The sequence below is a fragment of the Acipenser ruthenus genome, chromosome 29, assembly GCF_902713425.1.
Source record: "Acipenser ruthenus chromosome 29, fAciRut3.2 maternal haplotype, whole genome shotgun sequence".
Lineage (NCBI taxonomy): Eukaryota > Metazoa > Chordata > Actinopteri > Acipenseriformes > Acipenseridae > Acipenser > Acipenser ruthenus.
The window spans coordinates 8,050,453-8,061,414 of record NC_081217.1 but is presented as its reverse complement, the minus strand read 5'-3'; the positions used below and the strand labels follow the sequence as shown (position 1 = coordinate 8,061,414).

The 10,962-nt window shown below is 36.3% G+C and overlaps 1 protein-coding gene across 2 annotated transcripts; it reads left to right on the top strand.

Annotated features, from left to right (window-relative positions):
- Positions 1-5,413: 5,413 nt before the first annotated feature.
- On the top strand, positions 5,414-10,839 carry LOC117430369 (peptidase inhibitor R3HDML). 2 transcript variants are annotated; one of them, XM_034050354.3, is made up of 6 exons: positions 5,414-5,758; positions 6,230-6,556; positions 8,073-8,191; positions 8,839-8,941; positions 9,030-9,145; positions 9,848-10,839. In XM_034050354.3, the coding sequence occupies exons 2-6, from the start codon at positions 6,281-6,283 to the stop codon at positions 9,972-9,974; spliced, it is 741 nt and encodes a 246-aa protein (XP_033906245.2). In that variant the 5' UTR covers positions 5,414-5,758; positions 6,230-6,280; the 3' UTR covers positions 9,975-10,839. The 2 variants fall into 2 exon arrangements, with proteins under 2 accessions (XP_033906245.2, XP_058860128.1); XM_059004145.1 differs by having other exon boundaries at positions 5,415-5,758; positions 6,198-6,556.
- The last annotated feature ends 123 nt before the right edge of the window (positions 10,840-10,962 follow it).

The window sequence follows — 10,962 nt, the reverse complement described above, 5'->3', positions numbered from 1 at the left end:
ACAGTACTCTATTGGCATATTGGTAGTACTATAATGGTCCGAACCAAACCAATAATACTGTAAACAGTTTAATATTAGTACCAGTGTCACGGGAAATTGGTAGACCGTGAAATACTTGGATATCGCCTATACTGCGCATGCGCGAATTTCTGAATTTAAACGGTTCATGCCAGCAATTTATATCTGTATACTTTAATAGTTGAACACCGTGTGTTTATTTATTTATTTAGTTGAACACCATGTCTTTATTTATTTATTTATTTATACAGCCAGCCCTTGCGTCGTGTACTCGTCAACTATAGCTATACCATAAACGCACAGCCCTAACAGCGTCGCCTCTCCCCGCCCTCCACACACACTGCAAGCAGTTTGAGTGACAAGTCAATATTGAAGACGTATTATTTTTTAAATATATGTGTTACACGTATTTTATCAATTACAATCAAATTATCTTTTTGTTATCGTGAATTTAAAACAAACATACATGCGAATGACATGAAATCACGTTTCATCTGCAGTGCTAATCAAACCCTGCTGAATTATTTCCTGAACACTAATAATAACACTTCTTAGTACAGCGCTTATAAACGCTTACCATAGAAAAATACATTGCAAACTTATGCTGCATATTGAAGCAGCGAGGCATGGTACAGCATATTGAAAACAAATTAATTTAAAAAAAATGTTAAAACGTGTTAAATGCACAGTATAACTATTTGAAAAATACAATAAAACTATACATATACATAGATATATATATTTGGTCTACTCGGTGTAAATAGTTTTTGTGTTTGAATCATTGAGTCTTGTTTTAACAGGCAAAGTGCTAACCCTCCCTTTAAATTCAGAAAATCGCGCATGCGCAGTGTAGGCGATATCTTCTTATTTCACGGTCTACGTATTTCCCGTGACACCGGTGTTCTACTTCAAAAAGCACCCGTAAAAAGAATCACAGATTAAAGGTCAGTGGTCTGTATTTCCACTACGTGTAACTAGTATAGTAAATGTATGAAGTGGGCAATCTTGGCCTGTTTATATAGTGTAACATTTCAGGTTAATTTGGAGAAGGTTCTTTGGAATGCACACGTATTATATGAATCTAAAACCTTGGTGTACATTTACTAAAACTGGACTACATTTTTTAGTTAGGCTGCTTTTGCAATTTAACTTATATCCCTTGATGTGTTACTAAAAAGCATATTGCATTATTAATATTATCATCTGAATTTAGTTTACTTAGTCTTAAGGGGTAGTTTTCAGATAATTGTTTTTTCAGAAAATAAAGCCGGATTTGAACCCAGATGTTGAGAGAAGACCCTGTGCGCTGACCCACTGCCTCCCAGCCAATCCCTTGCAGCTTCTTTGAAGTAATCATTGGAACAGCATGTGCTGGGTGTAGTGCAGACAGAGGCAGATCTGTTAGGCGAACATCATCTTCTGCTTTCAAAGAGAACATTGCTCTTTCTTTTGAAAAAAGGAATTAGTAACACTACTGTGGTAACTTTGCTTTTTTGTTTTTTAACTCAGGATTTCAAAGCACTGAACATGGTAAAAGGTCACCAGGGTTCAAGGAAAGAACAAATATTTGGTTGCGTTCATGCTTTCTGGGGTTGCTGAAGGGATAAGTCTTGCCTTGGAAGTGTGTGTGCAATGCAGACAATACTGTAGGCTGTTTCAAGTCAATAGATTTGAACGATGACGATGAAAGTACAAAGACATTAGTTCCAAACCTGCACCTTGAATTAACTGTGCAGATTTGAATATGAGTATGTTTAAAATGTGATTATGTATGAGTATGTTTAACATATGATTATGTATGATTATGTAAAATTAGATTTTGTAATTTAATAATAGAATTGTTATACACTGAATAATTACCAAAATCTCCCTAATGGAGACAGCTGTCTTATACCATTTGGTGTTCCTAATAAAGTGTTTCATTATTCAGTGAAAATCTGGAAAAACTCCCTTAGCACTATTCTGGTGATACACTTTTCTCACTGCTACTGTTCACGTGTTTGTGCCTATTGATGTCACAATCCTCTGCAGTCTTTGTCTTCCGCTAATCAGTCACCAGCTGCTTCCAGCTGCATGTAGACCAGTGAGCAGCTGCATTCTGGGAATGCAGGCCATGTGGAATAAAAGGAAAATAAACTATTTGAACGTTATAACAAAAAACACCTGAAATAGCGGTATCAGCTGTGTAAGTTAGGTAGTGAAATAACGAGGAAGCACAGTATACACATATATAACGAGGGATCACAGTATACACATATATAACGAGGACGCACAGTATACACATATATAACGAGGGAGCACAGTATACACATATATAACGAGGACGCACAGTATACACATATATAACGAGGACGCACAGTATACACATATATAACGAGGACGCACAGTATACACATATATAACGAGGACGCACAGTATACACATATATAACGAGGGAGCACAGTATACACATATATAACGAGGACGCACAGTATACACATATATAATGAGGGAGCACAGTATACACATATATAACGAGGACGCACAGTATACACATATATAACGAGGACGCACAGTATACACATATAACGAGGACGCACAGTATACACATATATAACGAGGGAGCACAGTATACACATATATAACGAGAGAGCACAGTATACACATATATAACGAGGACGCACAGTATACACATATATAACGAGAGAGCACAGTATACACATATATAACAAGGACGCACAGTATACACATATATAACGAGGGAGCACAGTATACACATATATAACGAGAGAGCACAGTATACACATATATAACAAGGACGCACAGTATACACATATATAACGAGGGAGCACAGTATACACATATATAACGAGAGAGCACAGTATACACATATATAACAAGGACGCACAGTATACACATATATAACGAGGGAGCACAGTATACACATATATAACGAGAGAGCACAGTATACACATATATAACGAGGACGCACAGTATACACATATATAACGAGGGAGCACAGTATACACATATATAACGAGGACGCACAGTATACACATATATAACGAGGATGCACAGTATACACATATATAACGAGGACGCACAGTATTATATACATATATAAAGTGCATTTCCATTGTATGGTTTCACAGATTCAGTTTTACATCAAGTGTTAGTTTTCCCTCTACCGGTAACCACACGACCATTTTTAGACAGGTCACTGAGAATTGAGAATTTACCTCAGGAACATGTCTCACCCATACAGAGCCAGTGTGTGGTCTATTTTTGTAAGCCCCTTTTTTTCTGAATGCTTCATGGTCTGCAGAGTTCTTGTTTTCACATGGCTGTCAGATTCCTCCCATTCTGAGAGAATGTAGTCAGGTTGTCATGAATCAAAACTATGGATAGCAGAAAATATCACCAAACAGTAAATTGACGTTTGATCTGCTGCATGTTTCTTGGAATCTATTTCAGAGCTCTTTAGCTGAAAATAGCTTGATCTCTTAGAAGTAAATAAACCATTTATATCTACCTACTCAAACTTGTTAGTATTTTTATTTTTACTTTAGTCTTCAATTCTGCATGTTGAAGTATTCACTCATTTTTGGAACTGGCTAACCACAACAGTTCCAAAACGACATAATATTGATTAACAACCCTACAAATAAGTGTAATTGATCATGTATTTATCATGACTCAAAACTGAATCAGTGCCATTTTTCTCCCCAATTTAGAATGTCGAAGTATGTTCTCTCACTGGAGCAACTCCCCATAAATTCTCAGGATACCTGAAAGTCAGTGGGTGCCTCTGATCCCAACACCACACCAATCGCCTCCAATCCAAGGAGCTGCTGACAATTTGCCTCCATAACCTGTGTAGAGCCAAAGCCAATGCAACACTCCCTGTGGAATCCCCAGCCAAGAACTTATGCGCTCCCCTGACTTTATGATTCCCCCTGCACACCATGTGGTTGTGCCTTTAACATAAGTGAATCCTGAACCTAAAACACTGCATTTTAGAATTTCTCTACCCATTGGCAAAATATGTTGTGCTCAATTGAAGTCATGCATGTGTACAGGGAGGTGATCATTTTGAAACTATAGACTGTAACCTTTGAGCAGCTCATAAAAAAATGAAATATTATGCACTAATATATATATATATATATATATATATATATATATATATATATATATATATATATATATATATAAAATACCGTTAAAGAAAAGATCAATTCAAGATCATTATTATTTTTTTTAACTTCATGTTTATTTGTGCATTTCTGAGTCATCCTGCGTACCTCCTATGACCCTTAGAAGTACCCCGAGGGGTACGTGTACCCCTGGTTGAAAACCACTGGTCTAGCTCATCCTTTTCCCCAACAATCAAGTTAAAGTAAGATGCCAACATCTTACTGAACAGTTCAAGACAGTGCCAACTTCTCTCTTTTTCATTGGCCCTGGGCAGAGTTCTACCAGCGGGTGCTGTGTACTTTGGCATGCGCTGCAGTCTAGGGGTACAGTATATTACACCTGGCAAAAGAACAGCCCTGAAGCAGTTCCTGGAATCCAGGGTGGCTGGAGAACTGCTGATTAGGCAGTGACTTACAGGAGGCCTACATTGTAAAGCACGGGGACAAAACACTGAGCCTCTCTTTATCATGACGACTAGTATGTAAAGACCTGCTTATTTAACTTTTCATTGTGAGTGTATGCTGGGAACCACAGCTGTTTCACTTTGTACAAACTCTAGAAGCTTTTAACATGTCAGCAAGAGTGTAAATCACCTCAGACTCAGTCTTTTTTATACTGATTCAACAGTAATACTTTATAATATGTGTTTGAAGTGCAATTGCGATATCTATTAACAAATATTGATACTATTGCATTGATAAAAATGAAGCGAAACAGAATCAGGCTTAGATATGAAGGTAAAAACAAGTAAGAAATGACCGAATCGGCTCAAAATATGCTTAAAGGGACGTTATGTGATCAAAAATAAAACCGGAAAACTTCAAGCCCTAGTTATGGAATATGGAACCACTTTTACATTCCACAGTAATAACATTAAATACGCCTAATAAAACTTGAATATTTAAATCAGAAGCTGACCTCAAATATTACACTGCTGAGCTGTAATTAGGATAATATTTTGCATTATTTTGCCAAAATATCACAACACCAAACTGGAATGCTTTTCTTGTAATTCTGCAAATCATCCATCTATCTATCTATCTATCTATCTATCTATCTATCTATCTATCTATCTATCTATCTATATATATATATATATACTGTATATATATATACATATATATATATATATATATATATATATATATATATATATATATATATATATATATATATATATATAATGGATTGAAATGTGTAAAATAAAAGAGAAACACATTTGTGGTTATAAAATGGATTTTAGTCTCTATCCATGCAGTGTATGTATGTTGTTGGACAGAATGTGCCAACAACGTCAGTCCAGGAGGCACATTGCAAGCATTGAGGGAACTAAATCAGCTATCTGTGTTTTCTTAACGTTAGGACACCCCCATGGGGAGAGTTAAGATCTAGGTTTGTGCGTCAGATGCCATCAAAGGGCTGCAGGAGTTGGCTAGGTTCAATCTCTCTGCCACATGTGTCAGAAAGGGCTGTTTGCTAAGGCTAGTCTTCAAGTCTGGATCTTGCATTCTCGCACTCTGTCTCTCCCTCTCTTCTGTCTAACTCTCTTGGATGACTGCTAAAGGTATGTGCAGTGTGAGAGTCAGACCAGCTGTTTCTCTCACATCTTACTTGACTCAGAGAAAAAAAAGACATGTGCTCTCATATTAATCCAGTTTTCAAAATAAAACCATATTCATTATTTTGTATATAACTACAACGCGTTTCTTTCTAAATGTATTAGGAATTCTAAATTAGTGTTAATTGATATAATCTGTTTTTAAATGTCTTTCTTGAGATAGACAATTACTGATAAGTGCTGTTCATATTTTAATATTAGGTAAGCCTAAGTATCTGTGGGAATTAAGTATTGCTACATTGCATGCAAAATTCTAAATCTATTTTGTAGGGTAAAAATAAATGTATCAACATTAAGTCTACACTAGTATTATCTACACTAACCTGTGCATGGATTTAAAAGAAAAGGGGTAAAGTGCTTTTTCTTTTTTTTTTTTTTTTTAAAGACATGCACACTTCATTTTAGATTACTGTTCAGTTTTAGCCACTTTGGAGCACCCTACCCTGCAAAGCCACACTGAAGAGGAAAATGACTGATGTATATTACCACCTGTATTTCACTGGCATTGTGTTGTGGATAGCACAGAACTCCAGCTCCTTCGCTTTGCCAAACGCTACCGGCGTCCTGCAGCGTCCAGCCAGCGGTGCTGACTCAGACCTCGAATTCAGGGACTTACTCAGCCTCGGCGTTCCGCGCAACAGACGGAAGCGTTACATCTCCTCCAGAGACATGGGCACGCTTTTGGATTACCACAACCGGGTGCGGTCGCAGGTATTCCCCCCAGCGGCCAACATGGAATACATGGTAGGTAAATGTAAAAAAAAAAAAAAAAAAACTCAGCTTCAGGATGTTTCTTACTTTTTAACTAGTTTTGTAGCATCGACGGGGGCTAAAGCAGTACAGTGGGGTTGTGAAGAAATGCAGCGTTTTGATTCCCTCATAGATTAACTTAAGAGTTGGTCAGAGACAGCGTTTTGAAATGTAAAAATGTAAATGAATCAGAGATTTCAAAAAGTCAAAGTGAAATTGTTAGTTCAAAAATAGGGAGGGAATTGTCTAACCTGTTTATAGAGAGATTGATTATATAATTGACATTTGTAAAGTCTGTACAGACGCGTGATAAATCATATATAAACATTGTAAAACCTATTAAACACCATGGCTAACCATGATAAAGCTTGGAAAATGCATAGTTTATGAGCAGGGAGAAAATGTGGTAAACTCCAAAGCTAATGTGCAAATACACCATGGCGAACTCAAAGGTTCAATTGCCTGTGAAATCTGCAGGAATATAATACTGGCTGGTTAAGTTCGTCTTAGTTGTTTCTTACAGGTTTGTACATTCCTGGGGGTCTTTCTTTGCAGAAAAAGCACTGAGACAAAAGGTCCAACCTCATAAATTTCTTTTGCATACTAGGAGGGAAAAAAAAAACAGTTGCCTCTTTCCTCTATCCATTTAGGTAGCAAGTTGCACTCTCATTACTTTAGGTTATTTGCTGCATTGAATGCTAGAAGGAATACAAGATGAGGTGTGTAGGCCAATGAAGAAGGTGCTAGTGTAACAGTGGCAGTGTGCTGGATCTGGTTCATGTCCAGCAATGAACAGAAGCTGCCTTGCTAATGTAAGGCATCCAGTAAACCAGCTGTTCATTTTCAATGAATGAATACTGCTGCAATGCACATTTTATTCAGAGGGTTTTTCGAAAATGTAACAGTTTAATGCATATTGTTGGTAATAATTTGTTCTGTACTGTAAATGATATTCCACCTTCCATTTAAGACTTATCACTGTGAATCTTTTCTGGACATGTTACACATTACACTCAAAAACCAAACCTGCCCTTCTGATACCTCTGCAATCACAATGGCTGTGTGGCAGGAGTTGAAACCCCCTCTAAAACCCCATAGATATCTAGTACTGGCATTGATTATCATAGAAGGGAGACAACAGCTTGTGCCACTACTGATAAAACATTAAGAACACTTTTTTTTAGCTTACTAATACTGTTAATAGGTAATATATACTATACTGTTTATAAAATAATAAAAACGGTAAAATAAAACCTCATTTGCTAAACATTACTACAGTAGCATCTTTAAAAGTAACGAAAGTACCACCCTTTCAATGATACAACCGATCAGGAGATGACAATCCTGAAGTAGGGATATATTAACCAACTATGAACAAAACATCTGTTAAAATGTTAGTAAGCTTGTCGTTAGCAGCTAATAAACTAAAAAGGTGCCTCTTAAGGTAAAGAGTGACCGAAAAAAATGTATTATCCAGACAATTTGAGCATGTTTTGTTCTTGTTTTGCAGATCTGGGATGAAAGACTGGCAAAGTCTGCTGAAGCCTGGGCAGCACAGTGTGTGTGGGACCACGGCCCCCCTCAACTCATGAGATACATGGGCCAGAATCTGTCCATTCATTCTGGGAGGTAAACCAAGGCTCTTCCTTTCATTTTTGTTGGCATGTCATCTATATTTCTGCCTTAAGTAAATCATGTTTAAAAATCCACACTTTAAAGAGTAAATCCATTCAATTTTATTTTTTAACTCTCCCTCTACCTTTGCATGATGCTTGCAATCTGAGTTCTTACTCAAATACTGGGTTTTCTTTATTGTTTCTGTTTTGAGGATTTTTCATCTAGACTGAGGAGCTGCTCTTTAATTCTAGTTGGCCACCATATATGTAACATAGGCTAGATCTGTGTCTTTATAAAAGTAGAGCCAGTGATCTACACTGTGATATGTCTATAGCAGGCAGCTAGAACAGAGTCGAAGCTCCTGAACTGGGGTGAAAGCCAGAATACAGAAAAAGTATTTGCAGTAAGACTTAATAAAAAGGTAAGGACTTTAAAAAAAAAACAACAAAGAATGTCATTTGGACCTACTAACTCTTTAATGAATAACCCTCTTCTGTGAGCACTGACTGTAGCTATTGTCAATGTCATCTTTCATGAGCACTGAGTGGGCAGTCCAGTTCAGTGAAATGATCGGAGGATATACAGAATAAAAGTCTTACCTTCCAAGTTACACAAATCTTCTTCTTAATTATGAATGGATTTGTCCTGTTTGCTTCCAGATATCGCTCAATCATCGAGCTTGTCAAGTCATGGCATGACGAAAAGCAATATTACTCCTTTCCTAATAAGTGCAGTGGATCTGTCTGTACCCATTACACACAGGTAGGTAATAAACCCTGAATTGCATTCTGTGATCTGATTGCATTTAAATAAACAATTTTTCTCAGCAGTATTTCAATTCCCATTTCAGATGGTGTGGGCCAATACCAATAGAATGGGATGTGCGGTTAACACCTGCTCCAACATGAATGTGTGGGGAAGCAGTTGGCGCCGTGCAGTGTTTCTGGTATGCAACTACTCCATTAAGTGAGTATATGAATCTTGATGTTATCCAGAGTTATCTTGTACTGTTGTCTTTTTCACCCCTTTATAACCTTTTCAGAATGGTTCATAGTTCTTTTGCTCTCATATTAAATTTCGTTTTTTCACTGTTGCTCAAACAGGCTCCAGTCTCTGTTGCAGGCCTCTGTTGTTTTGCCTTTTGTCTTTGGTTCTTGGTTCTTGAGAAATCATGTGACACTGTGACCTTTCAACAGTCAATAACCAGGCACCAGTGACATATTACAAAGCAACACAGGCCTGCAAGCAAGTTGGCAGTCAGATTGACAGAGCGATATAGAAAGGTGATTAAAAATATATTTTTAAATACAGGTATATTACCAATGTGTACTTACCATTCACTAATATTCCTAAACTTAGCGCACAATTCTGTGATTGTGTGTATCAAACTCCGTATATTAACAAGATGTGCTTAACAAGGTCATTTTCCTGATCATTTATTTTATTTGTAAGCACATGCAATAAAAGTTAATGGACCTAAAGCTTAAAGTGTATCCTAAAATCTTAATATTAGAGAAACAGAACTCACAATTGCAAGGAACCTTTTAACTCTCATTACAATCAATCAGTAACTTTAACCATGGTTTTATCAGTTCTAAAAACTATTAAAGTACTTGCACTCATGGCTTCCATTGTTTGTTTATTTGTTTCTCCATTTTCTGTTGCCAGGGGTAACTGGGTCGGGGAAGCACCCTACAAGATGGGAAGGCCCTGTTCTGCCTGCCCTCCAAGTTACGGAGGTTCCTGCAGCAACAATTTATGCTCTTCAGGTTTTAAATCCAATAAAGTTAACTGATTTTAGAATTTTTGTACTGTAACATCTCACATATAAAGCCACAAGATGGAAGAGGTGCTCAGTTTTGATATTGTGTGTTTTTTTGGTTTTTTTAAAAGAAAACATTTTGAAACTATTATCAACTTTTCCTTCCTGTATAATAAGGGTGCTTGTTCTATTAACTTATACAAATTAAATACGGCAGAATTTGACCCACTTTTAGTATGAAATACAATACAATATAGTGAAACCGTGTTAGAACAAGTTTAGTAGGACATTGCTTAGGTCATTAAGACCTCATAAAGGTACAGTATTTTGTAACAGGAATCCCTTGTAAGACATCCACGTGTACAAAGAAATACCACTTTAAGAAATGTCACCGTTTCTGGAGTTCAATTAAAGCTAAAGCTGGTTTTCCAGTCCAACAGCAAGCACCATCTAGTGGACACAATCGGAAGATACTAATGCAGGTATGCTAACAAAATAAAAGATTGCGTTGTTGATCAAACTACACCTGCTGAAACATACATTTAGGGATTTATAAATTTGTTATACAAAACAATCCTCCCTATGTATAATTTCGACTTATTTTCCATTACTTTTTAATAACAGGCTGTATTTTTTTTCCAGTTTTTTTAAATTCTCAATTTTACTTTTTATATAAGTTTTGATATTTAAAAAAAATCAGTGAGGTTTTATTTCATTATTTATTAGTAGTTTGAAAAGCATCTCTATAATATTGTTTTATTACATGTGAACTGTACATACACTATGTTATATCTTCTGCAGTTGTTACATCTGGATTACCAGATGTTTTTATGTTGCACTGTTAGATTTGTATTTTGTTTGTTTTAAGATTAAAGGATTTTTTTCTTTTTTTTCTACATGATTTTGTCATGTGTAGTTGATTATAATATATAGACCATTTTCTGTAACTTGTCCAAATATGTAAACATTCTTACGTAATGGGTCGTATTTATTGGCAAAGCCAAATGCAGCTACATAGTCA

What these genes read in the sequence shown, in the direction of transcription:
- LOC117430369 (XM_034050354.3), top strand. Translation starts at nt 6,281, where the DNA reads ATGACTGATGTATATTACCACCTGTATTTCACTGGCATTGTGTTGTGG. An exon ending in CGGCCAACATGGAATACATG is followed by an intron (nt 6,557 to 8,072) that starts GTAGGTAAATGT and finishes CTTGTTTTGCAG; the next exon opens with ATCTGGGATGAAAGACTGGC. An exon ending in CTGTCCATTCATTCTGGGAG is followed by an intron (nt 8,192 to 8,838) that starts GTAAACCAAGGC and finishes GTTTGCTTCCAG; the next exon opens with ATATCGCTCAATCATCGAGC.